The following is a 25,618-nucleotide window of genomic DNA, read 5'->3' on the forward strand; positions in this document are numbered from 1 at the left end:
ACGGATGCCAAGACCACCCTCCAACTTAGGAAGGCATACATCATCCCTAGAGACCTTAGCACCCCATCTGCCCAACTCGAGGCTTCACCAAAGAAATTATCTAAGAATACGCTCAATCTAGTCCAGCATTACGCTCAATTTGGTCCAACATTGCCGCATGAAGAATAAAGACACTTGCCCAGAGAGAAGGCCTGAATAGTACGGAGAACTGGCAAGCTTATAATTTGTTTTGCTACTAAAGAACTGCTTTTAAAGCACCGAAGTGAGCCTAACTGGGAAAATAGAGATCTTCACAGAAGGATTAATTATTAACAGAAAGGATGTGCCCCCAAGAATAATTATGGATAAGTCCGACTGGAATTTGTCTAGCCCCAAGGAAAGGCGGATTTGATCTGCAGAAAGCGATGATGGGACAGAGCATCCAAACTGAGCAGATTCTGAGTATGAATGGCGGCTGCAGAGAAGAGAGCTACACTGAGAATTCCAAAGGACGGGTCCCCACTTACTGATTATCACGACTTCTCTCAAATATTTTTAGTTTTGTCAATTAACATTCTCAGGTACAATTACAGTTGAATTAATTATCGTCTACAGGGCTGTTTCTTGTAGGAAGGTGCTCGGTACTTCCGATTATACTGTCAGTCATGTCAGATTGAAGTAGCTACTAAGCAGATAATCTTCTAAATCTAAGCCATGAGTCAGCTCACACAGATGTGATCACAGGAGTAATCTGTCTCCTTAGTTTCTTCTCTTCTTCAATATCAGCAAATGCTATTGAAGCTGAAGACAAGCAATAAAGTCTCTCTAATTTGTTTGATGCCATGGTTTTCTTACACAGCATCTATGAAACCTTTACCGTCAATCCCTCGGTAGTTCTTTCAATTAGTATCCGTCTCCAGTGATGTAAATCAAACCACAGACTCGTAAGACCCCTTAATGCAGCTAGCAAAGTGGTCGTAAAAGCTCATCAGATTCTCCCGATAATGAATGGTGCCAATGCAAAGTTCGCTACAGGATAATATGAAGCAGAATTCTACAACCTCCGGATAAATTTGGTTTTTGATAAACAAACCGAGGGCATAAACAAACTTCAAGAGCAAAGTAATAAGATTTAATTCCACACAAGATGCGTAAATCATCAGCCAAATTCATTGAACACTGCCTTGACATATTACCTTTCCCTCAATACTATGTTGCCCCCATTTAAACTGAAGTTTCTATTTCTTTTCCAGGTCGCACGTCTTTCCAGGATGATGCCAGTGTTGTGCACGGCGCCACAGGATTTCTGTACCACGAAAGTTTCTGCTACCATCACAATCGCCGATCTCGGCTGCTCTTCCGGGCCAAACACTCTGTTGGCAATCTTTGCAAGCTTGAGCATCATCCACAACACGTGCCGCCAACTCGGCCACTCGCCATCACAGTTCCTCATGCTCCCGAACGACCTCCCTTCCAACGACTTCAACACGGTCTTCATGTCCCTTCCAGAGTTCCAGAAGAGGATGAGAGAAGAGAACGGCCTGGATTTTGGGCCATGTTACATCGCCGGAGTTCCAGGTTCCTTCTACAGGAGGCTTTTTCCCTGCGAAGAGCCTGCACTTCGTGCAATCTTCCACGAGCCTCCATTGGCTCTCCCAGGTCCGCACTCACCCTTTTTAATAGAAAATCGAATTTTACTTCCCTCAACCATAAGATCATTGTACTTTCAACCTATAACCATAAAAAGTCTTTGAGCTTTCAAATTTTTGTATGAGCATTCCAGCAGAATTTGATGGCTTCTGATGGTTCTAAGCTTGACGAGAAAAAAGGAGTGAATAGTTCAATGATAAGAATTCTCACCTGAAATTCCCTTCTGCAGGTACCTGTCAAGCTGAGTGACCGATCTAACAAAGCGCTGGTAAATAAAGGGAAAGTTTATATTTCAAGGACGAGTCCACGGGGAGTCGAGTCGTGGAAGCTTATTTGAACCAATTCAGGACAAACTTCTCTTCATTTCTCAAGTGGCGATCAGAAGAAATAGTCCCGGACAACGCATGGTTCTGGCTATCAGGGGCCGGAGGATGCCGGATCCATCTCCCGATGAAAGTTGTCTGCTTTGGGACTACTTAGGACTAGCATTTCAGGATTTGGTCTCACAGGTCCGTGTTGCTCCAAAAGTATTTCTCCGCATCCGTGTGTTCTACTCATTGCATACGCAAGGCTCGGTCTCCGGAATTTTTACAGTCCAAGTTATTAATCAATTTTGCCTGGCCCAAGTTGATCAATCCTGGAGTATAAGTTGCACATTTTTGCAAAACCTGTCACTTGGCTACTTGAATTGAATCGAGCAGCCTGTGAACTTTGCGATTTCTTAACTTTAGCTTTCGCTGGTGATCTTTAAGAAGCTAAAAATGTCACCATTTGACTAATGGATGCTACAGAATCACGAAAGCTAGCGGTCTCCTAAAGCCTGGCCACCTTGCAGCTCTCAGATCAGATGATGAGTCATCGGACTGGCGTCATTGAATACCGCAAGCAGAATGGCGTTAGCAGGGCACCGAACGTTTAACCCTTTCGCACGGTCTAAATACACACCTCAATCAATTTGCTGAAAGAGAAAAAAAAAAAATGTTCGAACCACGCAGGGATTGGTAGAGGAAGAGAAGCTGCACAGCTACAACACGGCATACGACGATCCCTCTGCAGAGGACGTGCGGGCGGAGGTAGAGAGAGAAGGGTCCTTCGAGCTCGACTGGCTAGAGATCATTGCAGTTCCATGGGATGGTGCGGATGGAGGGCACAAGTATGACAGGAGGAAGACAACTAAGATAACGGCGAAGGCCATGAGGGCAATTATTAAAATAATTAAATTATAAATTATTCATTTATCTAACAACTTAAATTTTTAGAATAATCGGTTGTGATCATACAAAATTCTCACATTCTATTGAGTTTAAGTTAGAAGATTTTAAGTTCAAATCTTTTAAAGACCCATTTATCTCACAATAGTGAACGAGTTCATGATCATAGGCCACTTTGGAGGTCAGAATGGACTTCTTGATCAAGAGGTTCACAGACATGGCGGCTAGGGCCACCAAGGAAGTGGAGCACTCTTGTCTTGTGGTGTCTTTGACTAGAAAGTCACCTGAAATTTGCCTAGATTGCTAATTCATAGAGAGAGAGAGAGATAAATTTGTGTGGAAAAGAAAAAAGAAGGGTCACCACCTAACTTAGACAAGGCCATATGTGTGCTGTCAACGGGTTTGCAGTTTGCACTTCAATTGTCATCGTATGTTTTGTAAGTCTTTTTTTTTTTTCCTTGTAAAAAGCAAAATAAAAGAAGTCCAGACACATACATTTAGGAATGTTCCAACCGGTTAAATCTAAGCCAAGTTCATAATTTTGCACGAAACATGGATGGTCGGTGCAAACACGCGATTTGCAAGGGAAAAAATGATGAAAAGAATTACTCACTTTTCAATTAATCACATATTTTCCAAGAAGGAGAGAAGGAGGCAAAGGGTCCACAAAGTCGACAGTTGAGATGTCGGTATCACCAGTACATCAGATAGGCCGTGCTGCCTTTGCCTGCGCAGCCACAAAATGGGTTGACTTTACGGTGAACGAGTCTTCCCCTCGGACAAGCAGCTTCGAAGATTTATGGTTATCGTCGAACCTTCAAAGCACGGGAGAGGATCCCGGGAAGACAAGGGGATTGATTCTCGCTGCTTGAACGCCAACAGGCTCGTGCTCGAATTAAGATTGGAAGATGAACTATGCCCCCCATGTTTGTTCCAAATTATTGTGCCTTTGACCACCGAATCCAAAATTCGCTTTCAATGAACATTAAGAATATGGATCTTAAATTTACCCTATCAGAACCGAGTATTAGATTTTTAGAATCAATAACTAAACTAGTCGAACCTACAACCAGCTGATTTAAAATTCTGGGATCAATCCAACAATCGGTTTTTTTTTTTCTATTTCAGTTTTTTTTTTTCAATTGCTCTATTATAAGTAATTTTTTCTGCATAAATTCTCAATTAAAAAGCCTTGTTGGACTTAGCTTGAATTGGTTTAAAACTAATTCTATCCAAGAACTAGCCTTGAATTGGCCATTGAATTTCAATGGCCTGTTCAAATTTTTCACTCGAGAACTTCAAATGGTGCTTGTGAGGATCGGCTTATAGCAACCAAGTAAGGGTCAAATTCAGATTCGACCCAATTGCTCATCCCTAATTGCCATTAAATCTATTGAAATCACTAAATTAAGCGGATCTAATGAGTAAACCAAATCAACCTAATCAAATTCAATGGATATGAAAATGAATAAATAGCCCCATAAATATTTTCTCAATTCTCATTTCTCACATACTAATTCTCATTTTCCCCAAAATATAAAATTGGCAGGTAAATAAATAAAAAAAAAAAGAAAAAAATTGCAATGATTAGTTCTCACCAAGATTTCCAAAACGAGAGAGACTCCTCCCTCCCCACCTAACCCCACATCCGCCACCAGCGCCACCAGCCCCCGTCCGCTTCTTCTTCCCCGCACCACCACGCAATGCCCACCATTCCACATCTCTCCCTCTCTCTCCTTCTCCCCCGGCCCGACCCGACCCGACCCGATCCCCCTCCCCCATGGCCTCCACCGCCCACGCCTTCCGCCTCTCCGCCTCCCCGAAGCCCTCCGCCGCCGCCGCCACCGCCGCCGACGCGTTCCTCCGCCCCGAGACCCTCTCGTTCTGCTCCTCCGCCGGCGGCGCCCGGCTGCGGCGGAGCGGCGGCGCGTGCTCCCTGAGCGTGACCGCGGCGGGCGCGGCGGGGTTGAAGGTCCGCGCGAGCAGCGCGACGCCGGTCATGGACAAGTCCAAGAGCGAGGCCGGCCCCAAGGCTCCCACCATCGTCGACGTCGACCTGGGCGACCGGAGCTACCCGATTTACATCGGGTCCGGGCTCCTGGACCAGCCCGAGCTCTTGCAGAGGTCTTCTCCTATCCTGTCGGAACGCATGCGTGCTTTGAATCTCGCGTCATTTGAATTCGATTAGAAGAGACTCTTCGGAGGGAGTTTGATTGCGATGTTTTCGATCGTGGATTCTATCGGATGGAGCCTGATCTGATTGAATTTACGAGTGTCCCTGAACTTCGAATGGCTGCTTTGCCTCTAGAGTTGCTTTCAGATTCCTTTGATTAAAAAAACGATTTTTGTGCTTTGCTCTGTAATAGGCATGTTCATGGTAAGAGGGTTCTTGTGGTGACCAACGACACCGTGGCGCCGATTTACTTGGATAAAGTCGTCGATGCTCTAACCAAGGGAAACCCAAATGTTTCCGTCGATCATGTGATCTTGCCCGATGGTGAGAAGTACAAGGACATGGTGAGTCTCTTGAAGCTTTCTGTTCGGGGGGGTTTCCATCGTTTTGTCGCCTGGTGGAACGGGCTTTTGAGTGACGTGTGAGGTTGTTTTGATCAGGACACCCTGATGAAAGTCTTTGATAAAGCAATCGAATCGCGTCTGGACCGCCGGTGCACGTTTGTCGCCCTCGGCGGTGGTGTGATCGGTGACATGTGTGGGTATGCCGCTGCTTCGTTCCTCCGTGGTGTTAACTTCATTCAGATTCCCACGACCGTTATGTCTCAGGTCTCTTGTCACTGAGAACTAGTGAATCCTTTATCGTCAACTTGGCTGTTTATATCTTTTCTCTTGTGCTGCCACGCTGATGGATCATCCTTTGTTTTGTTTCTGGCCCAGGTGGATTCTTCTGTTGGTGGGAAGACTGGCATAAATCACCACCTTGGGAAGAATTTGATCGGTGCCTTCTACCAACCACAGTGTGTGCTTATAGACACCGACACTCTGAACACCTTGCCAGATAGGGAATTAGCATCAGGCCTTGCTGAGGTTGTTAAGTATGGGCTTATAAGGGACACTGAATTTTTCGAGTGGCAGGAAAAGAATATGGATGCCTTAATAGCCAGGTAATATTAATACCGTTTGCTGGGTCCTTGGCTGTTCTTGTGCAAAATGTTGATGAGTTGCTTTGTCACAGGGATCCATCAGCACTAGCATATGCTATAAAGCGTTCCTGTGAAAATAAGGCTGAGGTTGTGTCCTTAGACGAAAAAGAAAGTGGATTGAGGGCAACATTGAACTTGGGACACACATTTGGCCATGTAAGTTTCATGCCGAAGCAATTGGTGTTTGGTTTTACAGCTTGTCAATACATTTTCTTGACCCTGGGATATTCATTTGGGCTTCTGTTTTGAGTATGAAATTTGGGATTTTTTCCAACTCCAAGGCATATTGTAAACTTATTTCTCTAACAAGACATGGAGGGTAAGCATTATTATGTAAGACTGTTATAGAATGACACAAGTTAGTGCTAAGGAGCCTCACAGAAGGAATGTGCTGCTGGTGCATCTGTTAATTGACCCAGATTGCATTAATGCTGCAATTTCAAATAATGAGTTTTCCTTGCAGCATTTTCTTGTGATGCAGTTTGCAGCCCAATGCATATTCAATCATCTGCTGATCTAGGTCTCATGCCCAAATTATAATTGGCAAAGCATATAGTTTAATTTTCCCAAAAGCCTGCTACCTTTGCCTTCTTATATGTATATTAGATCAAAGCCTCATTCTAGTGCAGAGCTGTAGCTAATCCTAACGGAAGATGTACTAAATAGTGAAGTTAAATGGTTCCATGCAGTCATATGTACCTAACAAAAGACTGGTTTAGGAGGATAGTGTCATATGGCTCCTCTTATTCATTAACAGGTCTGTGCAATTCTTTTATGTCCATCCTTTATGGTTTGCAATTTACCATGTACTTCTGGTATTTCAGGCTATTGAGACCGGTTTAGGCTACGGTCAATGGCTGCATGGAGAAGCTGTTGCGGCAGGCATTGTAAGTTCTCTATATTTGTCCCATTGTTGTTTTTACAGCATTATCTTGGCCTGTGTGACCTGTAATGCTAAACGAAGTCTCTGGACTTCAGGTTATGGCTGTTGATATGTCCTACCGGCTTGGTTGGATTGATGAATCGATTGTGACCCGAGTTGACAAGATTCTAAAGCAGGCTAAATTGCCAACTTGCCCTCCTGAAACCATGACCGTGGAGATGTTCAAGTCTGTTATGGCGGTAAGAGAGTTCTATCCACATGATCCTATTTGAGTTTGAGAATCCGTGATCCTACGGGCATTAACATTCGTTTGGAAATGCAGGTCGACAAGAAGGTAGCAGACGGGCTGCTAAGGCTCATCCTTCTAAAAGGGCCTCTGGGCAACTGCGTCTTCACGGGCGACTACGATAGGAAGGCCCTCGATGAAACGCTCCGTGCATTTGTCAAGTCTTGAGAACAGAGATGCGGAGGGAGCTTTCATCCCTGCGATATGTGCAATTTTTTCGTCAGCAGATGTATGTGTAGTTTTTGTTGTAGTGTGGGAAAGCCAGTGTTGCAATTGTTCGCACACCTTCAGTTCGTCGACCTAGATTGTATTGGTGAAATCTTATTGATTGGGAAGGGTTTTTACTTTAGACAGACGGGATCGTTAACAAAAATAAAGATGTTTATGTCTGTCCCTCTGTTCTCTTTTTTTGCAAATAGAATATTTCAAATTGAATGCAGCACTTACATCAAAACGATAAATAAAGGAAGACTCCACTAAAACAATATTTTTATCTCTAGATGGGAGATTGTGGAAAAGAGAGGAGGATGCAGTCCCTGATTAAAATTCCAATTTGTGAGTGCATGAGCAGCTCCAAATGTTAAGCTCCAATCTGGACTGAGTAGCTGTAGGGAGTGAGAATTTACAACCAAAGATTGAATACTCCCATGGATAAAGGCCTAGTTTGGTTCAACATTCTCAAGAGGCTTTAGGCCCTCAAAACCCTTTGAAAAAAATATTAGATATTTGATTTAGCATTTTGAAGCCTCATTGGCCAAATATTAGCATTTTGAATGCTGAAAGCTCAAAGCATTTATGTTTTGGGCTTTTAACATTTTCGGAATACTAAGTAGAGGTTTAATGATTTTTTTTCTTTCCAATATTACACTCACTGATACTCGCGTTTTCCTCTTTTACCCTCAAAAATACTATTCATCGTTTTCTTCCTTGGACTTGTTGCTCCACTGGTGAAGCTCAGCCAACAAAGTGATGTTGCTTGGGTTGCTTGATATCAAGTGAGCCGCCTCCCCACCACCACCAGCACACCACCAGTAACAAATCAAGCCGCCTTCCCACAATTTTGCCCTCTCACCTTCCCACCACCACCACCACCAACCGCCTCCCCACCACCACTAGCACCACAAACAATAGCAACTTGAGCCACCTTTCCCACAATTTCACCCTTTCCAATACTCTGCATCTCCTCTTTTGTTTTTCTTTTCTTTTTGTTTTTCCTTTTTCTTTTCACCTCAAAGTTGCTTTACAAAATATGCACAAAAATGAATATCCAAACACTCTTGCATTCACTAAATGCCCATTCATTCAAAGATACTTGGAAAATCTAAAACCATTTCTCCAAATTTAAACCAAATAGGCCTAAAGATCTTTTTGTTGGATGGTATTAGTTAGATCTTGCAATTGCCTTTAAAAATTGCTTTTTGGATGCTAAAGGATTGAGCATGATTGTAGGCAAGAAGGAGAGCTGTTGTTTCCACTTCCGTTGACGAGTCCCAACGTCCTCTACTTGTCCAAGCCTGGACTGCTAAGCTGCTAGCCAATTGTGCAATAATATCTATGGCTCCTTTGTTATCTTTCCACACGCCATCAACATTAAATCCCTTGATCTGAACTAGTAGCAAGGAGTCTATCCCTCTGCTCTATTCATGTTACTTGAGCCTATTATTATTTAGGCTGCGCATGATAATGCTTCTTGGTTGGAGAATAATTTTTTTAGAAATAATTATTTTTTATTTCTATTCAGGGAATAATTTCTAAATAAAAGAACTCGTTTGGTAACTAAACAAAATATCTACTATTGGAATAGAAAAAGAATAGAAATGTGTTTGGTAACACAATAATTTCTTTTTTATATTTATTTATTTTTATTCTTACTCATGGATCGCCGACCGCCAACTGCCGCCGTTGCATGATCGCTGGCCGCCGTCGTTACCGCCAACCACTGCCACACAACCCATCAGCCACCGACCACCACCGATCGTCGGCTGTGGGAGGTGGCAGCCGATGGGTTATGCGGCGGCGGTCGGCGATGACGATCATGCAACGGCAACGGCGGGCAGTTGCGACAACGACCAATGACCCGGCCCGACAGTAGCACCGGTGACGAGCGGTTGGAGGTGGCCTCGACAAGAGAGAGGAATAAAAGAAAAAAAAAATTGACTTATTTCTAGAAATTATTCCCAAAAATAAAAAGCAACTTTTTTTTGCTTATTGTTTCTGTTTCAAAACCATTTAAGGCTAACTTTCTATCCCCGAGAACAGATTACCAAACAGATTTCTATTTTTTTTTTTGTTCCGAAAAACAAAATAACAGAAATCTTGAGGAATAGAAATGTTATCATGCGCTACCTTAATCTCGGAGCCTAGTTGAATCCATCGGGTTGAACTGAAATGTTATTGGCCTGAAATCGTTGTGTATGTATTGGATCCGGGTAGCTCAAACTTGACCTGGAGTCATTTTTTCCCTAAACTCACTTCCACCTTAAAAATTGAGAGGAAAAAATAATAATAATCAATCTAATTGGCTTACTTTCAAATCCTTTTCCAAACGAGGTTACCCTCATTTTCTTTTCATGTCATCGCCAGCCACGCGATATACGACTCGGCGGGTCGGTTTGGAGATCAAAATTTAAAAACCCGCCTGGCTGCCTCGTAGGCCTCCAACGTTCCATTTCTCCCGGACCACAGCATCGTTGTGCGGTCGAGACACGAAGCATTTATGAAATTCCCGACGTAATCTTGCGGTGGCCAAGATTCGGAATATCGAAAAATAAGAAATCAAAAGGGAGAGGAGAGGAATGAATGAAAGCGAGCGCCACGCCGCGGGGCGTCATGATGACTCGCTCCAATCCCGTTCTATTCTCGGGCGGGAGCTGAGCTGGACGCTGGACGCTGGACTCCAACGTCCGATTCCAATCCGTTTTAATCCCGAAGCAAAGCCCCGAAATTAAAGACGGGTCGCCAGAAAAAGCGACAGCTCAAATTCAAAAATCGAAATCTGGCCCCCCAACCCCACTCCCCCGAATAAAATAGAATAAATAACAAAAGGTGGGTAAAAAATTGAATAAAGAAAATTCAAAAAAATTACGAACATAAATCAAATAGCGAAAAGGGACAAAAGAAGAAAAATCGAAAATTTGGATTTTGGCTTTTGTGGGGTGCAATAAAGACGAGGGAAGGGCTGGTTTCGTTGAGCGGAAAGACTGGTGCGTCTCGTCTCGCTCCCACGAACGCTTCAACGGCACTGATTTCCGGCTTCGGAAATGGTACTTTCTCTCTCTCCCTCTCTCCCTCTCTCTCTCTACTTTCTCTCTCTTGCCCGATCTGCAGTCCGCCATCGTCGTCTCGATCCGCATTTCCCCATCGCTCCTCGCGTTGATTCTCTCGCCCGATCGCCGGTTTCCGCCTTAGGGTTTGAGCTTCGCTCTTCTTCTTCTTCTTCTTCTTCTTCTTCTTCTGAGATCTGGTGCCTTTGCGTTCTTCCGATGCGCGCTCGCAATGTGCCAGATGCGCGGTTGAATTGGCGTGGCTTGGAGGCGGCGGCGGCGGTAGCGGCGGCGGCGGCATTGCGATCGGGTGTGCGGCTCGAGGCGAGATCTGAAGGTGTGAAGTTGGAGGAGGAGGAGGAGCGGGAGGAAGAGGAGGAGGGAGGAGGGAGGAGGGAGGAGGAAGGGGGGAAATGAGCGCGTCGAGGTTCATCAAGTGCGTCACCGTCGGCGACGGTGCCGTCGGCAAAACCTGCCTGTTGATTTCTTATACCAGCAACACTTTCCCCACGGTGAGTACTCGTTGAGAACGCCTTCTTTTTACCGCTTGTCTTCGGCGCTTGCGTTTTCTTTGCGAATTCGCTTCTCGGTCGCTGGAGAATGATTGGATTATGTAGCATTTTTCCGGATGATCTGCTTTGGATCGTTGCGAATTTTTGTGGAGGTTCTTGTTAGGTTCTTTACCTTTCGGGGAACCGAACATAATTGTCAAGGAAAAAGTCTGGTTTTTCTATGTTTCTATGTTTGTTTTCTCTCTCTTTCGTCGCCTAATTGAGAGCAGATCTTTGAGGTTCGTATATCGTATCGGTAGTACATTGCCTTGAATGCGGATACGGATTATAGAAGTCCTTGTGTTACGTACTATGGCTCTTTTCTTCTTTGTGCTGCTTGCTCAATTTGGAAATGTAGCAAATAACATTTGATGTACTCTCTTCTCTGGTTTGCTGAATAATGGGGAAATGCTATTATATGTTATTGTTTCTCTTCTTATGCTATGCTACCGGAAGGTTGGAGATATTGTCCCAATTGTGCACATCATACCCCGCTAGCATCAGTTTGTAGGATACACTCCTGTAGCTTCTATTATATGCCCGCTATAGTGTTGTCTGCTAGATTTCAATTATAGTATTCCGTGTGATTGCTGAGAGTTTTTGGGACTCGATTATTTTAAGTGTATTAGTGTTTATGGATCTTAGTGATATATGCTGCCATTTTCTCATTCTATTGATTATATGGTTCCAGTTGTTGATTTCGGGTAAATGTGTTTCTGCTTTTTACTTACATTTCTTATGAGCTTAATGGAGCAAATGATCTATCAAATTGTTTGGTTTCTCCTGTTAAGTCTGCTTTAAGAAATTTTTGTGTGATTGATTGGTTGGATGTCGAGGGGTTTTTTTATTCAATATTTGAACATTTTCTCATGATTTTATTACTGAATGATGGAAACAGGACTATGTGCCCACGGTGTTTGACAATTTTAGTGCAAATGTGGTGGTTAATGGAAGTACTGTTAATCTGGGATTGTGGGATACTGCTGGTAATTTCTACTTCTTTTGCTGTTGATGATTTTGCCAATTGTTTTGGCATTTATTTGTTTTTGTCTTTTTCATTTCGTTGAACAGGACAAGAGGATTATAACAGATTAAGACCTCTAAGTTACCGTGGAGCAGATGTTTTTATACTTGCTTTCTCTCTCATAAGCAAGGCCAGTTATGAAAACGTTTCAAAGAAGGTCAGAGAGCCTAACAGTGTATAATGGGCTTTTGGTTTTTGGTCTACATGATTTTGTATGCTGATATGTTATCACTTTTTTTTTCCAGTGGATTCCAGAATTAAAGCATTATGCACCTGGTGTGCCAATAATTCTCGTGGGAACAAAGCTGGGTAATTTCTCTATTTAATCGGCATTTAGCTTCTTTTCTGCCTTTTCTCGACGACATTTGTGTGTTTCTTTGTGCTGACCTACATGTGTATGTTTTATATACTCCATTTTGCAAGTTGGAAGAAAATACGATGGCCAACTATTAATAGTTGAACTGCATAGCACTGTTTACAGTTAACATTTTCAAGCAGTGTTCAGAATTTATCAATTAACTCCCCATGATTGATTTCTTCTTTAACAATATTATCTGAAAGTTTTAATTTGTTTGCTCTATGCAGAAACTTCTCTACAACTGTAGTGATCTTAACATGGAGTTGACTTGAATATAATCACTCTTTGGCTTCCCATTTTATATACCCTCTTCCATCCTGTAAACTTGCATTGAAGATGCAGACACTGCATTCTTCCAGGATCTAAACGTATTGAATACTAATGTTAATTGGTCCAGATTTGCGGGATGATAAGCAGTTCTTTATAGACCATCCTGGTGCAGTGCCTATTACGACCCAGCAGGTACTGATCATTGCTCATTGTTCATTTTAAGCCAAATGAATAGTATGATTGTTTCCTATGATTATTCTATTTATATCTGAACCTTATTATTACTTCTTCTAGGGAGAGGAATTAAGGAAGCTGATTGGAGCTCCTGCATACATTGAATGCAGTTCGAAAACACAACAGGTATAGATGATATTCTTCAACGAGATATTTCATCATGAGTAATTTTGCTTTTGAAGATGCCAGTCTTCTTAATGGATGAAGTCCTATCTTGAGCGCAGAATGTGAAGGCCGTCTTTGACGCAGCCATAAGGGTTGTGCTTCAACCACCAAAACAGAAGAAAAAGAAGAGCAAAGCACAAAAAGCCTGCTCAATATTGTGATTGAGACTAGGTGTAAAGAGATGTAACAAGCTTTTCCAACCTGCCTGTATCTCCTTTTGTCCTTTGTTCGTTCTACCAGTAAGCAGGCTGCTTTTGTTGGATCAATCCTCATCGCAACTAACGAGACCCGGTCCTCAGTGAGCATCTGGCGCTATGGGTACCCTTATATTGGTGTCATGATCTCTAATTACAATCATCATCATTGTGTCATCTTAACTCCAGTTCTGATTTTGCTTTATCTATTGTGAGACTCCACTTAGGAAACAAAAACAGAAAACCTGTCTTAACGGGCAGTTATATTTCTCGCTTTGCAATTCCTTGGCAAGGCTTGCATATGTCTGTGCTCCTCTCATGTTCTTGTCTTTTGCTAGTCACTCCTGCAGAATTGGATGAGCTTTTCTGATAGATCCTCCTCCCTCTCTCTCTCTCTCTCTCTCTAACACAAGCACGCACATAATGGCGGCCCACTAAGGAATAAAAGTCAACATCAAAACAGAAAGAGACAGAAGTCATATGTGCTGCAAGATGGGAAGGTTTTGGGATGACCATTTTTTCCTACGCTTGAATTGAGTTTGTAAACGTGACTAGCACTTTGCTCGTGCTTAGTAGTAACCTCTTATGGACACCAAGGTGAACTTTATTTGGACTGGTTCGATCATCTTACTCACTTCTCCCTTCACTGAACAATTTGAGTACGGCTCATCACCGTCTCGAGATTAAAATTTTCTTTTTACAGGGTAAGATCTCTTGGCATCTAAATAAACCTGTGATGTGGGCGCTTCCTATGACAAAAATAAAAGATTCACCATCACCTCCTGAACTTATTTGATCGAGTCTGTGTGAAGCGGGCACAATGGTCAATCTTTTCGGTGGGAACTTCATATCGGAGTCGTAATTAGTGGTAATAACATATGATTTGTCATGATTTATGCAAAAGTTCCCGAATGACCGTTGAGTTCTACTTTTGTGATCCAATAGTGGCAAATGCCTCAAGGAACGGTTTCTCAAGAACCATGGATGCCCTCATTTTCGGTCGGTACGCCTGCGATTAACATTGAGCAACTGTGTTTCTTGCCACCCCCGACAACGTTGCCCCCAATAGTTCTCTTTGCTCGTTTCTTACGTGGCCCTTGGCCTTTCTCCTGTCGACTTCTCTCTTTCGAAGTGCTTCTTTCGTTGTTCCTTCTTGTTCCATCGTTTTTGCATATTCCCATTGTTACCCGGATTCCGCCCCTTCTATATGCAGTTGCAAGTCGGCATAGTACCCAATGCCCATGACAAAGGCTGTCTAGTTACATGGACATAGGCAGTTCAAAAGACTAAAATTGCTTACTCCTAACTCATAAAAATGGAGAGAAAAAACTGCGTATGAGATGATTAGTTGAGGATTTAAAAAGAATATAAAAGAATCCTGGGCGGATTGAGCATACTATATGGTGAACATGGAACATAACCAATCATATATATGTACAGAGCATATATGCAATCAATGTGGTATGTCTTTTTGTGAGCTCTTAAGATATATATTTAAAAAAAAAAAAAAAATAGGAGGAGGAGGAGAAGAAGAAGAAGAAGCGCTATAAAGATCTCTCTAAGTAAAAATCTCAACATATAATAGAGGACATGGAGCCGCAAAAAAGCTGATAGATACCCCCACGATTATATACCAAATTAGTCCGACAGTGGCATGTTCAATTCTAGGTGATTAATTGACAAAATGCCAATGGGCCAACAATACATTAAGTATCATCACCATGGTCAAATTGATCTTGAACATCGGAAATTGAGAACCAACGTTGGGAGTTTTGTGCTCAAATGTAAAGTTTCGAGATCCAAGCATCGATTCCTAATTATATTTTAGAAAAGTTTTATGTTCCTTTCAATGAGGAAATCATCTTCTTAAATTTAAGCCGATAGGAAAATAGTTTTCGTTAATTCATTTTCTTAAATGAAACTACGTTTTCTACTGGACCAGATCAGTCCCTCAATGGGCAGGAATAGGAAAGCGACCTCTTCTATGAAGTCTTTCGTTATAAACAATACAAGAACAGCATGCGGTTGGGACTTAAGAGAGAGCAACGATGCAGCCACAGGATTTGCAGTTGGAATTAATAATTTGTTGGGGAGATGGCAGCTACGGAACTATTTGCAAGAGTTCCCGAATGACCGTTGAGTTCTACTTTCGTGATCCAACTGTTGCAAACCCCTCAAGGAACTGTTTCTCAAGAACTGTCGACGCCCTCCTTTTCGGTTGGTACGCCTGTGATTAACGTTGAGCAGCTGTGTTTCCCGCCGTCCCGGTGACGTTGCCCCCAATGGTTCTCTTTGCTCGTTTCTTACATGGCGCTTCTTTCGTTGTTCTGTCCTGTTCCTTCGTTCCTGCATATTCCCGTTGTTACCTGGATTCCACACCTTCTATATGCAGCTGCAAATCGGCATAGTACCCACTGCCCATGACAAAGACTGTCTAGTTACATGGGCATAGGTAGTTCAAAAGACTAAAATTGCTTGCTCCTAACTCATAAAAAAAGGAGAGAAAAAACTGCATATGGGATGATTAGTTGAGAATTTAAAAAGCATACTAAAGAATCCTGGACGGATTGAGCGTACTATATGGTGAACGTGAAACATAACCAATCATAAATATATATGTACTAAGCATAAATGTAATAAGTGTGATATGTCTTTTCGTGAGCTCTTAAGAGAGTGAACTGCTTGATTTGTAAGGTGTAAATTTAATATAAAAAAAAAAAAAAAAAGCCATAAAGATCTCTCTAACTAAAAATCTCAACATATGATAGCAGACATGGAGCCGTGAAAAAGTTGATAGATACCCCCAGGATCATATACCAAATAGTACGACAAGGGAAGACTTAATTCTAGGTGATTAATTGACAGGATGCCAATGGGCCAACAATGCATTAAATATCATTTTTTGTTCGGTTTAATACTTTCCGTCCGAATTGCCACGTAAAGCGATTCAAACGAGGACCAAACATCTAACCAAAGAGTATTTCAGCGCGCGGTGCCAATCCCAGCGAGATGATCTCAGGCGACATGCATACTTTAACAAATATCTTGACACGTGAACGATGGTTATCGGCTCTTTTGTTATCATCAGTGTGGTTAGCAAATAAATGGTTTTGTCCAAATTCAATTGCCAGATACGGACAAAAATTATTTAAGTAACACCGACATTGACACGTGACACGTAATACGACAAGACACGACAAGACGCCACACGACACAACACGACTCGACACTCTAACACGTATTTTCTAAAAAAATAGAGAATTTCAACATGTTGGGACACATTGTATATTAAATATATATTTTTATATATAAATAATAAATTATCATTTTTATGATTATTTCAATCAAATTAATTTGAATCAAATTCATAAATAAATATAATTAGAAACTCCTAGAATAAATATGCTCTAAGAATATTAATCCGCAATTTATTAATATCATTCATTATTTCAATTTGACAAATTCAAATCTATTTCAATAATTCATAAAATTTGGAGAAAAAACAAGCGATCCATATTCTGAACTTGAATGTTAGATATGTTGAAAGATAATAAAAAAAAATTAAGGGGTGAATTGTATATTACGGGAAGTGGGAGTCAAGAGAAAAGAGAATACTAGGTTTTTATTCTTTCTCCATTTATTATTTTTATTATTGTGTTTTATTTTTTGACATATATATTTTGACCTATCGTTTATTGAACTTTTAAAATTGACCTTGATATTGGAATCATGTATCAAAAATTCATATATCAAAATTCCGACTCGAGTGTCGAAGAGTGTCGAAAGTTGACTAGGTGTCAGATTTTTTACGTGCGTTGACCGAGTGTTCAATAGTGTCGACATGTCCGACACAACACAAACGGCGCTCTTGGAAGTATTGGTTCTTCATAGAAAATTGCACATCAACTTTAGCTATAAATATAATGCGGTCCCTCACTTTTAATTTGTTCAATGTGACCTCTAAACTTTACCCCATTATGTAATGTAGTTCCCGAACTTTTAATCTATTAAGGAGTGGGTTTCGACTCCCACACCGCAAAAGGCAAAGCAAAAATCTAAGAGTGAGTGTTAAAGTAGGATTAGAGTAGGACCGATAAAAAAAAAAAAAAAAATATATATATATATATATATATATATATATATGATCTCTAGACTTTTTGTACATATTCAATTTAGTTTTTAAACTATATGAAAATGTTCAATAGTATCCTTCTATTAATTTAAATTCAGGGACAATTTATAAAGTGTACGAAATTAAAAATCCGCATTGGAGTGAAGTCCAAGTGCTTATATTGAAAAAATTGAAAATAGAGGGATTTCATTATAAATTGAGTTAAAATTCAGATATCGATCCGTCATTATCCCTTTTATTATTAAAGCTAGACATTGGGCTTCGTTGGGTGGGATCGTGTATTAAGTAGCTCCAGCCCCCACGGAGACTGAGGCATTTCTTTCCTCCTTGTACCGCCGCATTCATTGCACGTCTATCATTACACGACCATGTCGCACAAATGCTTCCTCGTTTTGCCTTCTTGAATGTATTTGATTTCACTGTTTGTAAACGTGACTAGCACTTTGCTCGTGCTTAGTAGTAACCTCTTATGGACACCAAGGTGAACTTTATTTGGACTGGTTCGATCATCTTACTCACTTCTCCCTTCACTGAACAATTTGAGTACGGCTCATCACCGTCTCGAGATTAAAATATTCTTTTTACAGGGTAAGATCTCTTGGCATCTAAATAAACCTGTAATGTGGGCGCTTCCTATGACAAAAATAAAAGATTCACCATCACCTCCTGAACTTATTTGATCGAGTCTGTGTGAAGCGGGGACAATGGCCGGTCTCTTCGGTGGGAACTTCATATCAGAGTCGTGATTAGCGGTAATAACATACGACTTGTTATGATTTATGCAAAAGTTCTCGATTCACCGTTGAGTTCTACTTCCGTGATCCAATAGTTGCAAACGCCTCAAGGAACGGTTTCTCAAGAACCGTCGATACCCTCCTTTTCGGTCGGTATGCCTGCGATTAATGTTGAGCAACCTATGTCTATTGGTACGCTTGCGATTAATGTTGAGCAACCTATGTTGCACGGACACATTAACATGCTTCATCCGACACGTGTCGGAGCGACGTTGACACGCTCGGATACGCATTGACCGCGTGTCGGATTTATTGACTAGCCATGCCCGAAGTCGTTACCTTAACCGCAAGGAGGGGGATACCGAAGGCAGGGCTAGGGCTAGTGACTAGAGTGAAGTCGTAACAAGGTAGCTAGATCGAGTTATCGCTACCATGGCCAATAATGTCCAATAATGTCCAATAATGTCCGGTTCTTCTGGCTGATGCCTCGTCCCCACCGTAATTAAAAGAGGGTACGAATTGTTTTGGTCTATGTAGCTGGGAAGACGAATTAAATAAGCGGTCGCGTTGCTTTTATTTTCTGTTTTTACTTCTTTTGGTAATTTGATTGGCTTGTTAATCATATGTTATCCCACATGAAGACTAGGAGGAGGGCCAAAAGATCCATCGATGATGAAAACGACGGGCGGTTATAGAATGGTGTCAAAAACCCCGTCCATCGCATTCGCTAACATCTCAATGGGTATCGGCTTATTGATTGATTTGTCATTCTAAACTCTCATATAATATTAAATTTGACTGTGGTCAAGATTTTTCCTATGTTCATAAATGACTCCTTTCGGGATGGATCAATTATCCATTCCAAGATATTCATTTTTGCCATTTGTTTGCTTCTCTTTTGGAAATCTAAGATTGATGTATGTGTAATTACATCCGAAAAATATAAATGGTTCAATAAGAAATAAGTGCATTGGAAATTTTAAAACTTATTAGAAAAGTGCAATCGAATTATAAAATATGTCAAATGAATCCAACTAAAGTCTTTCCATTGATTGCACTTTTGAGACTTTTAAAACTCGATTATACTCTCATGATAAATTTTAAAACTTTTACTATACTTATCCCGTTAATCTATTGTGTTTCCCTGATAGAATCGAAGGAGCTTGTTTCGTTCTTTGCCTCCCACCCACCCTCCCCGGCAAAGAAAAAGGTTCTCTGTCTCCATCTGTTTTTCTTCTTGGGAAGGGAGAGGTAGGGACAAGTTTAGCAGGCATTAATGAAATCGAAATCGAAGTGACGAGAGTATTTCCTTCTCCTCTCTTTCCCTAGCTCGCAGGGACTGTTATGTGCATGCATGCCCGGACTAAGCAACGAGGGACGATGATTAACATCGTTTCAAAGCCTCAAATTCTTGCTCAGATCTGATATTAAAACCTAATACCAATTACCGCTGTCGCCTAGCTACTCTGAAAGCTCTGGACAGTCGATAAATAGCTTCGTCTTCTCCATGCTTACCTGAGGAAAAACCAAAGCAAGCTCTCTCTCTCTCTCTCTCTCTCTCTCTCTCGTTGTTGTGCTCTTCTTCCTCTCCTTCTCCTTCTCCTTTATATTCTTGTTGAGTTAGAGAGGTTGTGCTAGCGAGAACGTGCCCGTCGAGAAGATGTCAAGCTTTAGGAAACCCTTTGGCTTATCTTCTCCTTTATATGCGGTTATCTTGGTCTCCCTTGCCCTCGTCGCTCGCGGGAGGCTCGCCTCCTCGGCACGGCCCAGGCCCCGGCCGCCCCTGCTGGCGTACATCGCGTTCGGTGACTCCATCATCGACCCCGGGAACAACAACAACATACAGACGATAGTCAAGTGCAACTTCCCACCGTACGGGCGGGATTTCATGGGGGGGAAACCGTCCGGGAGGTTCTCCAACGGGAAGATCCCGCCGGACCTGTTCGGTAATGTGCATAAAAATCCATCTGCTTTGAACTAGTTTCAAAAGCGGGAAAAATCGATCACTTGAGTTCATGTTATTATCATCTTGAGGTGACCAGTGTGTTTTCACCTGTAGTGAATAGTGATACTGATAGATGCATGACTTGTGCCTTTTCCCCCACCTTTGAACTCTTTTGCGTTGATCTTTCAAGTGTAACCATAGATTAGTCAGGGCGAGGTAAGCTTGAGCCTCCAACATGCGCTATTTTATTTCATAAAAACATGTAATTCTATGAATGAACCTAATAACTTTTTAAAGAGTGCGTTTGTTTCATAAAAAACTCCATGATAAAAAAGAAAAAAAATGTACTTTTTAGTTTTCCTTTATTTGGTGATTTTCCGACACATTTCGGGAATATGATTAGTTTTCCTTTATTTGGTCATGTATAATCGAAAATATTTTATGATGTTTGGATCTCATTGGATAAAGATTTCAATCTCATGACTTTATTTTAGGCAAAAAAATCGAAATTTTTATTAATGTTTTTATTTGTATATAAAAATCGAACTTTTAATTACTTTTACTTTATTTTCTTTAAAAGTTTGAATTTTTAATTTCTCTTCTTTTCTCTTTACTTTTTCTTTTTCTTTTTTTTCTTTTTTTCTTTTTCCGACTTTCTCCGCTACAACCGACCAACGAAGGCCATAGGCAAGCTTTAAGCTTACTTGGATCCGGCGAGCCTTAACTTGTCGACTCGACTAGCTCGAGCTCACCTAGATCAACCAAGCCTTGAGCTTGTCAATCGCGTCATGGTCGGCTAGTGGAGGAAGAAGGAAAATAATAATAATAATAATAATAATAATAAGTTTAAAATATTCAAAAAAATTATAAAATAAAAATAAATCAATTTATTTTACCCAACAAATTTATTTTAAGAAGAATAATTTTTATAATTAAATTTTCATAAACCAAGGATCCTAAAACTAGGAAAATATTTAGGAAAACATTTTTTTGGTTCTTTTAGAGGGGAAACCATTTTCTTAAATTTAAGTTTTGATAGAAAAACATTTTTCATTGATTAAAAAATTATTTTTCGTTAACTCATTTTCCTAACAAACCAAACACTAAAAATTGAGGAAAATGGTTTCCATGAATTGCTTTTTGCAAAACAACTGGACCCTAGTGAAAAACAATGTGTTATAATAGACATCAAGTTATAAATCTATTGTATTTGTGCCAATTTAACATAAACTTTTCAATTAGATCAATTTAGACCTAAATCTTTTCCGTTTGTGCCAATTAAGTCTATCCAGTCAATTTCGACTGGAAATTGCTAACATAGATGCCAGTCATACCATGTAACACGACCAACATAAACATGGATAATTTTTTTTATTTTTTAGAGTTCTTTTTTACTTTTCTTTTTCCTTTTTTTTTCTTTTCTTTTCTTCTTTTCTTTCCTTCTTTATTTTTCCCAACTATGGGCTGGCAAGTTTGCCGACCGACCATTGCCGATCACATAAGAGAACCGGCGACCCTCACCTGGTCTAGGCAAGGCAAGGATCGTGATGCCTTCTTTTGGTATGAGATTTCTCTAAGGTTGACAAAAAATGAAAAGAAGAAGAAAAGAAAATAAGATGTTTTTTTTTTTAGCGGTACTAGTCCCTCTCCTTTCCATCAAGATGATGTTTCTAATTCCTATGCCGATTGATGTTTGTGCAAATTTGTTGCCGGTCTCTTTGGAGGATTGTCTATGGTACAAGTACGATGCCAATGCAAGTTTACGAGGTTTCGTCGTGTGATTTTTCTTTGTTAATTTATCCAAATTCAAAAGAACGCCTTTCAAAATAAATTGCGAGGTACCAACACTTTTTTAACATTTTACCATAGCAAACGTTATTAACCCGATTTTACGAATCTTGGGACAAAATTTTCTCCAGTCGAAGCATTTGGAGTTAAACAGTACTTGCCTGCTTATTTGGACCCGAGCCTCAAATTAGAAGACCTCCTCACCGGCGTCAGCTTCGCTTCCGGCGCCACCGGTTACGATCCTCTCACTCCACAAATCGCCGTAAGCTCTCTCTCCTCCCGATCTGCTCTTAGAATTCGACCCTCCTTTCTTTGTTTTCTTGGTAATTAGGAATTTAGGGATTGTCTTAGGCTTGTGCGTCGGTAGGCGTCAATACATGTGAAAGAATAATCGTTATGACACCGAGGAGCGTCGGTGTGTGCTAGTGTGCGCGCTGTATAAACACCAGGCCTCCTCACGAGTTGCTCGAGCTTTGTTTAGTCCAGCTCGATCTTTTTGCAATCAAATGGAATCACCTGAAATTTCTTCCATCATATAATTATTCCGGCAGTCGGCCTTGTCGCTATCAGATCAACTAAACTTGTTCAAGGAGTACGTGAACAAGATAAAATCGGGTGCCGGAGAAGAGAAGGCGGCGGACATCGTCAAGAATAGCGTCTACATGGTGGTGTGCGGGAGCGACGACATCGCAAACACTTACTACTCGACTCCATTCAGGCGAGGGGAATACGACATACCGGCCTACACCGATCTCATGCTCAACTCGGCTTCAAGTTTCATTCAGGTAAAGTCTTGAAAGAGAAACATTCTTTACGAACAATGATGACGACGAGGACGAAGAAAGACCAAAAGACATGATAATATAGGGATTAAATTGCAAGACAGAACTGATTCTGAAGTACTGGTGTACGATTTAGCAGGAGCTCTATGGATTAGGAGCAAGAAAGATTGGCATCCTGAGCCTACCACCGATCGGATGTGTGCCTGCACAGAGAACGCTTGATGGAGGATTAGAAAGAGCCTGTAATGCGCCCGCCAATCAAGCAGCAACCCTCTTCAACTCCAAGCTCTCCTCAGAACTCGAATCCCTCAAACAGAAGCTCCCTGGCTCTAAACTAGTCTATATGGACATCTACCATAAATTGCTTTCCGTCATCCAAAACCCTTCGCACTACGGTAACTCGCTGCGTTATATACTCTCTCTACACAAGATTTTGGCTTTTGCATTCGAATCTCTATCGTCATGCCGTCGGTCAGCCTCATGTTTTGGTCATGTCGATGCATGTGTGCAGGATTCGAAGTGGCAGATAGAGGGTGCTGCGGCACGGGGAACATAGAAGTGAGCATACTGTGCAACCGTCTAGACGATCTCGAGACATGCCAAGATGACTCGAAGTACGTCTTCTGGGACGGTTACCATCCGACGGAAAATGCCTATAAGATCCTATCGGATCATGTGATCGACAATTATGCCGACCAGCTTTTATGAGACCGCTCGGATTTATTAGTTGTTTACAGGTGAAGTGGATTAGATAGTACACCTCGATCGACAATTATGCCGACCAGCTTTTATGAGACCGCTCGGATTTATTAGTTGTTTACAGGTGAAGTGGATTAGATAGTACACCTCGAAGCTTCCATAAGGCCCCCCTGCTTCTTGTTGCAGATTGAAGTTTCCATAAGGTCCCCAGCTTCTTGTTGCAGATTGAAGTTTCCATAAGGTCCCCAGCTTCTTGTTATAGATTGTAACAGAGGCAGTAGAATATCGCACCTATCTTCCAGCCATCTTATTTATTTTGTTCGGCTCAACAAAAGTGTGAAACATTGAACTCTTCATTCAAAATACTCATTATCGAAAATATGATGGTACTTAAGCGAATGTCTCCTTACCTTCATGCTGCGGGTAAGTTGGGCACCTTGAAACTTTAGAGAGTGTCTGAGATACTATCTTAAGGTATTCCGTCAATTACTCCTAACATGGTGGTCCTGCAGCTAAAATAACAATAATTCATTGTCCAAAACAGAAGAAAAAGAAGAGCAAAGCACAAAAAGCCTGCTCAATATTGTGATTGAGACTAGGTGTAAAGAGATGTAACAAGCTTTTCCAACCTGCCTGTATCTCCTTTTGTCCTTTGTTAGTTCTACCGGTAAGCAGGCTGCTTTTGTTGGATCAATCCTCATCGCAACTAACGAGACCCGGTCCTCAGTGAGCATCTGGCGCTATGGGTACCCTTATATTGGTGTCATGATCTCTAATTACAATCATCATCATTGTGTCATCTTAACTCCAGTTCTGATTTTGCTTTATCTATTGTGAGACTCCACTTAGGAAACAAAAACAGAAAACCTGTCTTAACGGGCAGTTATATTTCTCGCTTTGCAATTCCTTGGCAAGGCTTGCATATGTCTGTGCTCCTCTCATGTTCTTGTCTTTTGCTAGTCACTCCTGCAGAATTGGATGAGCTTTTCTGATAGATCCTCCTCCTCTCTCTCTCTCTCTCTCTCTCTCTCTCTCTCTAACACAAGCACGCACATAATGGCGGCCCACTAAGGAATAAAAGTCAACATCAAAACAGAAAAAGAGACAGAAGTCGTATGTGCTGCAAGATGGGAAGGTTTTGGGGATGACCATTTTTTCCTACGCTTGAATTGAGTTTGTAAACGTGACTAGCACTTTGCTCCTGCTTAGTAGTAACCTTTTATGGACACCAAGGTGAACTTTATTTGGACTGGTTCGATCATCTTACTCACTTCTCCCTTCACTGAACAATTTGAGTACGGCTCATCACCGTCTCGTGATTAAAATTTTCTTTTTCCAGGGTAAGATCTCTTGGCATCTAAATAAACCTGTGATGTGGGCGCTTCCTATGACAAAAATAGAAGATTCACCATCACCTCCTCAACTTATTTGATTGAGTCTCTGTGAAGCGGGCACAATGGCCAGTCTCTTAGGTGGGAACTTCATATCGGAGTCGTAATTAGCGGTAACAACATACGATTTGGCATGATTTATGTAAAAGTTCTCCATTGACCGTTGAGTTCTACTTTTGTGATCCAATAGTGGCAAACGCCTCAAGGAACGGTTTCTCAAGAACCGTCGATGCCCTCATTTTCGGTCGGTACGCCTGCGATTAACATTGAGCAACTGTGTTTCCCGCACCCCCGACGACGTTTCCCCCAATAGTTCTCTTTGCTCGTTTCTTACATGGCCCTTGGCCTTTCTCCTTTCGACTTCTCTCTTTCGAAGCGCTTCTTTCGTTGTTCCTTCTTGTTCCATCGTTCCTGTGTATTCTCGTTGTTACCCGGATTCCGCCCCTTCTATATGCAGCTGCAAGTCGGCATAGTACCCAATGCCCATGACAAAGGCTATCTAGTTACATGGACATAGGCAATTCAAAAGACTAAAATTGCTTACTCCTAACTCATAAAAATGGAGAGAAAAAACTGCGTATGGGATGATTAGTTGAGGATTTAAAAAGAATATAAAAGAATCCTGGGCGGATTGAGCATACTATATGGTGAACATGGAACATAACCAATCACATATATGTACAAAGCATATATGCAATCAATGTGGTATGTCTTTTTGTGAGCTCTTAAGATATATATTTAAAAAAAAAAAACAGGAGGAGGAGGAGAAGAAGAAGAAGCGCTATAAAGATCTCTCTAAGTAAAAATCTCAACATATAATAGAGGACATGGAGCCGCAAAAAAGCTGATAGATACCCCCACGATTATATACCAAATTAGTCCGACAGTGGCATGTTCAATTCTAGGTGATTAATTGACAGA

General features: G+C 41.3%; 3 protein-coding genes and 1 pseudogene across 4 annotated transcripts; all 4 read left to right on the forward strand.

Annotated features, from left to right (window-relative positions):
* Nucleotides 1-404: 404 nt before the first annotated feature.
* LOC104423990 lies at nt 405-3,147 on the forward strand (annotated as a pseudogene).
* A 1,348-nt stretch (nt 3,148-4,495) lies between these two features.
* LOC104422785 (3-dehydroquinate synthase, chloroplastic) lies at nt 4,496-7,564 on the forward strand. Its single transcript, XM_010035212.3, has 8 exons — nt 4,496-4,964; nt 5,207-5,357; nt 5,454-5,621; nt 5,733-5,959; nt 6,031-6,154; nt 6,823-6,885; nt 6,977-7,120; nt 7,204-7,564. Exons 1-8 carry the CDS (start codon nt 4,621-4,623, stop codon nt 7,333-7,335), a joined length of 1,353 nt encoding a protein of 450 aa, XP_010033514.2. The 5' UTR covers nt 4,496-4,620; the 3' UTR covers nt 7,336-7,564.
* A 2,714-nt stretch (nt 7,565-10,278) lies between these two features.
* LOC104422786 (rac-like GTP-binding protein RHO1) lies at nt 10,279-24,300 on the forward strand. 2 transcript variants are annotated; one of them, XM_039303782.1, is made up of 9 exons: nt 10,279-10,430; nt 10,672-10,942; nt 11,880-11,967; nt 12,053-12,162; nt 12,251-12,314; nt 12,761-12,825; nt 12,928-12,993; nt 13,092-13,213; nt 23,916-24,300. In XM_039303782.1, the coding sequence occupies exons 2-8, from the start codon at nt 10,844-10,846 to the stop codon at nt 13,191-13,193; spliced, it is 594 nt and encodes a 197-aa protein (XP_039159716.1). In that variant the 5' UTR covers nt 10,279-10,430; nt 10,672-10,843; the 3' UTR covers nt 13,194-13,213; nt 23,916-24,300. The 2 variants fall into 2 exon arrangements, with proteins under 2 accessions (XP_039159716.1, XP_010033515.1); XM_010035213.3 differs by lacking the exon at nt 23,916-24,300 and having other exon boundaries at nt 13,092-13,598.
* On the forward strand, nt 19,655-23,604 carry LOC104422787 (GDSL esterase/lipase EXL3). The gene is made up of 5 exons (XM_010035214.3): nt 19,655-20,038; nt 21,957-22,087; nt 22,377-22,610; nt 22,747-23,002; nt 23,119-23,604. Exons 1-5 carry the CDS (start codon nt 19,753-19,755, stop codon nt 23,313-23,315), a joined length of 1,104 nt encoding a protein of 367 aa, XP_010033516.1. The 5' UTR covers nt 19,655-19,752; the 3' UTR covers nt 23,316-23,604.
* Nucleotides 24,301-25,618: the final 1,318 nt, after the last annotated feature.

This window comes from Eucalyptus grandis, chromosome 10, assembly GCF_016545825.1.
Source record: "Eucalyptus grandis isolate ANBG69807.140 chromosome 10, ASM1654582v1, whole genome shotgun sequence".
NCBI lineage: Eukaryota > Viridiplantae > Streptophyta > Magnoliopsida > Myrtales > Myrtaceae > Eucalyptus > Eucalyptus grandis.

What these genes read in the sequence shown, in the direction of transcription:
- LOC104422785 (XM_010035212.3), top strand. Translation starts at nt 4,621, where the DNA reads ATGGCCTCCACCGCCCACGCCTTCCGCCTCTCCGCCTCCCCGAAGCCC. An exon ending in CAGCCCGAGCTCTTGCAGAG is followed by an intron (nt 4,965 to 5,206) that starts GTCTTCTCCTAT and finishes GCTCTGTAATAG; the next exon opens with GCATGTTCATGGTAAGAGGG. An exon ending in TGGGACACACATTTGGCCAT is followed by an intron (nt 6,155 to 6,822) that starts GTAAGTTTCATG and finishes CTGGTATTTCAG; the next exon opens with GCTATTGAGACCGGTTTAGG.
- LOC104422787 (XM_010035214.3), top strand. Translation starts at nt 19,753, where the DNA reads ATGTCAAGCTTTAGGAAACCCTTTGGCTTATCTTCTCCTTTATATGCG. An exon ending in CTCTCACTCCACAAATCGCC is followed by an intron (nt 22,088 to 22,376) that starts GTAAGCTCTCTC and finishes TTATTCCGGCAG; the next exon opens with TCGGCCTTGTCGCTATCAGA. An exon ending in CGGCTTCAAGTTTCATTCAG is followed by an intron (nt 22,611 to 22,746) that starts GTAAAGTCTTGA and finishes ACGATTTAGCAG; the next exon opens with GAGCTCTATGGATTAGGAGC.
- LOC104422786 (XM_039303782.1), top strand. Translation starts at nt 10,844, where the DNA reads ATGAGCGCGTCGAGGTTCATCAAGTGCGTCACCGTCGGCGACGGTGCC. An exon ending in GGGATTGTGGGATACTGCTG is followed by an intron (nt 11,968 to 12,052) that starts GTAATTTCTACT and finishes TTCGTTGAACAG; the next exon opens with GACAAGAGGATTATAACAGA. An exon ending in GCAGTTCGAAAACACAACAG is followed by an intron (nt 12,994 to 13,091) that starts GTATAGATGATA and finishes TCTTGAGCGCAG; the next exon opens with AATGTGAAGGCCGTCTTTGA.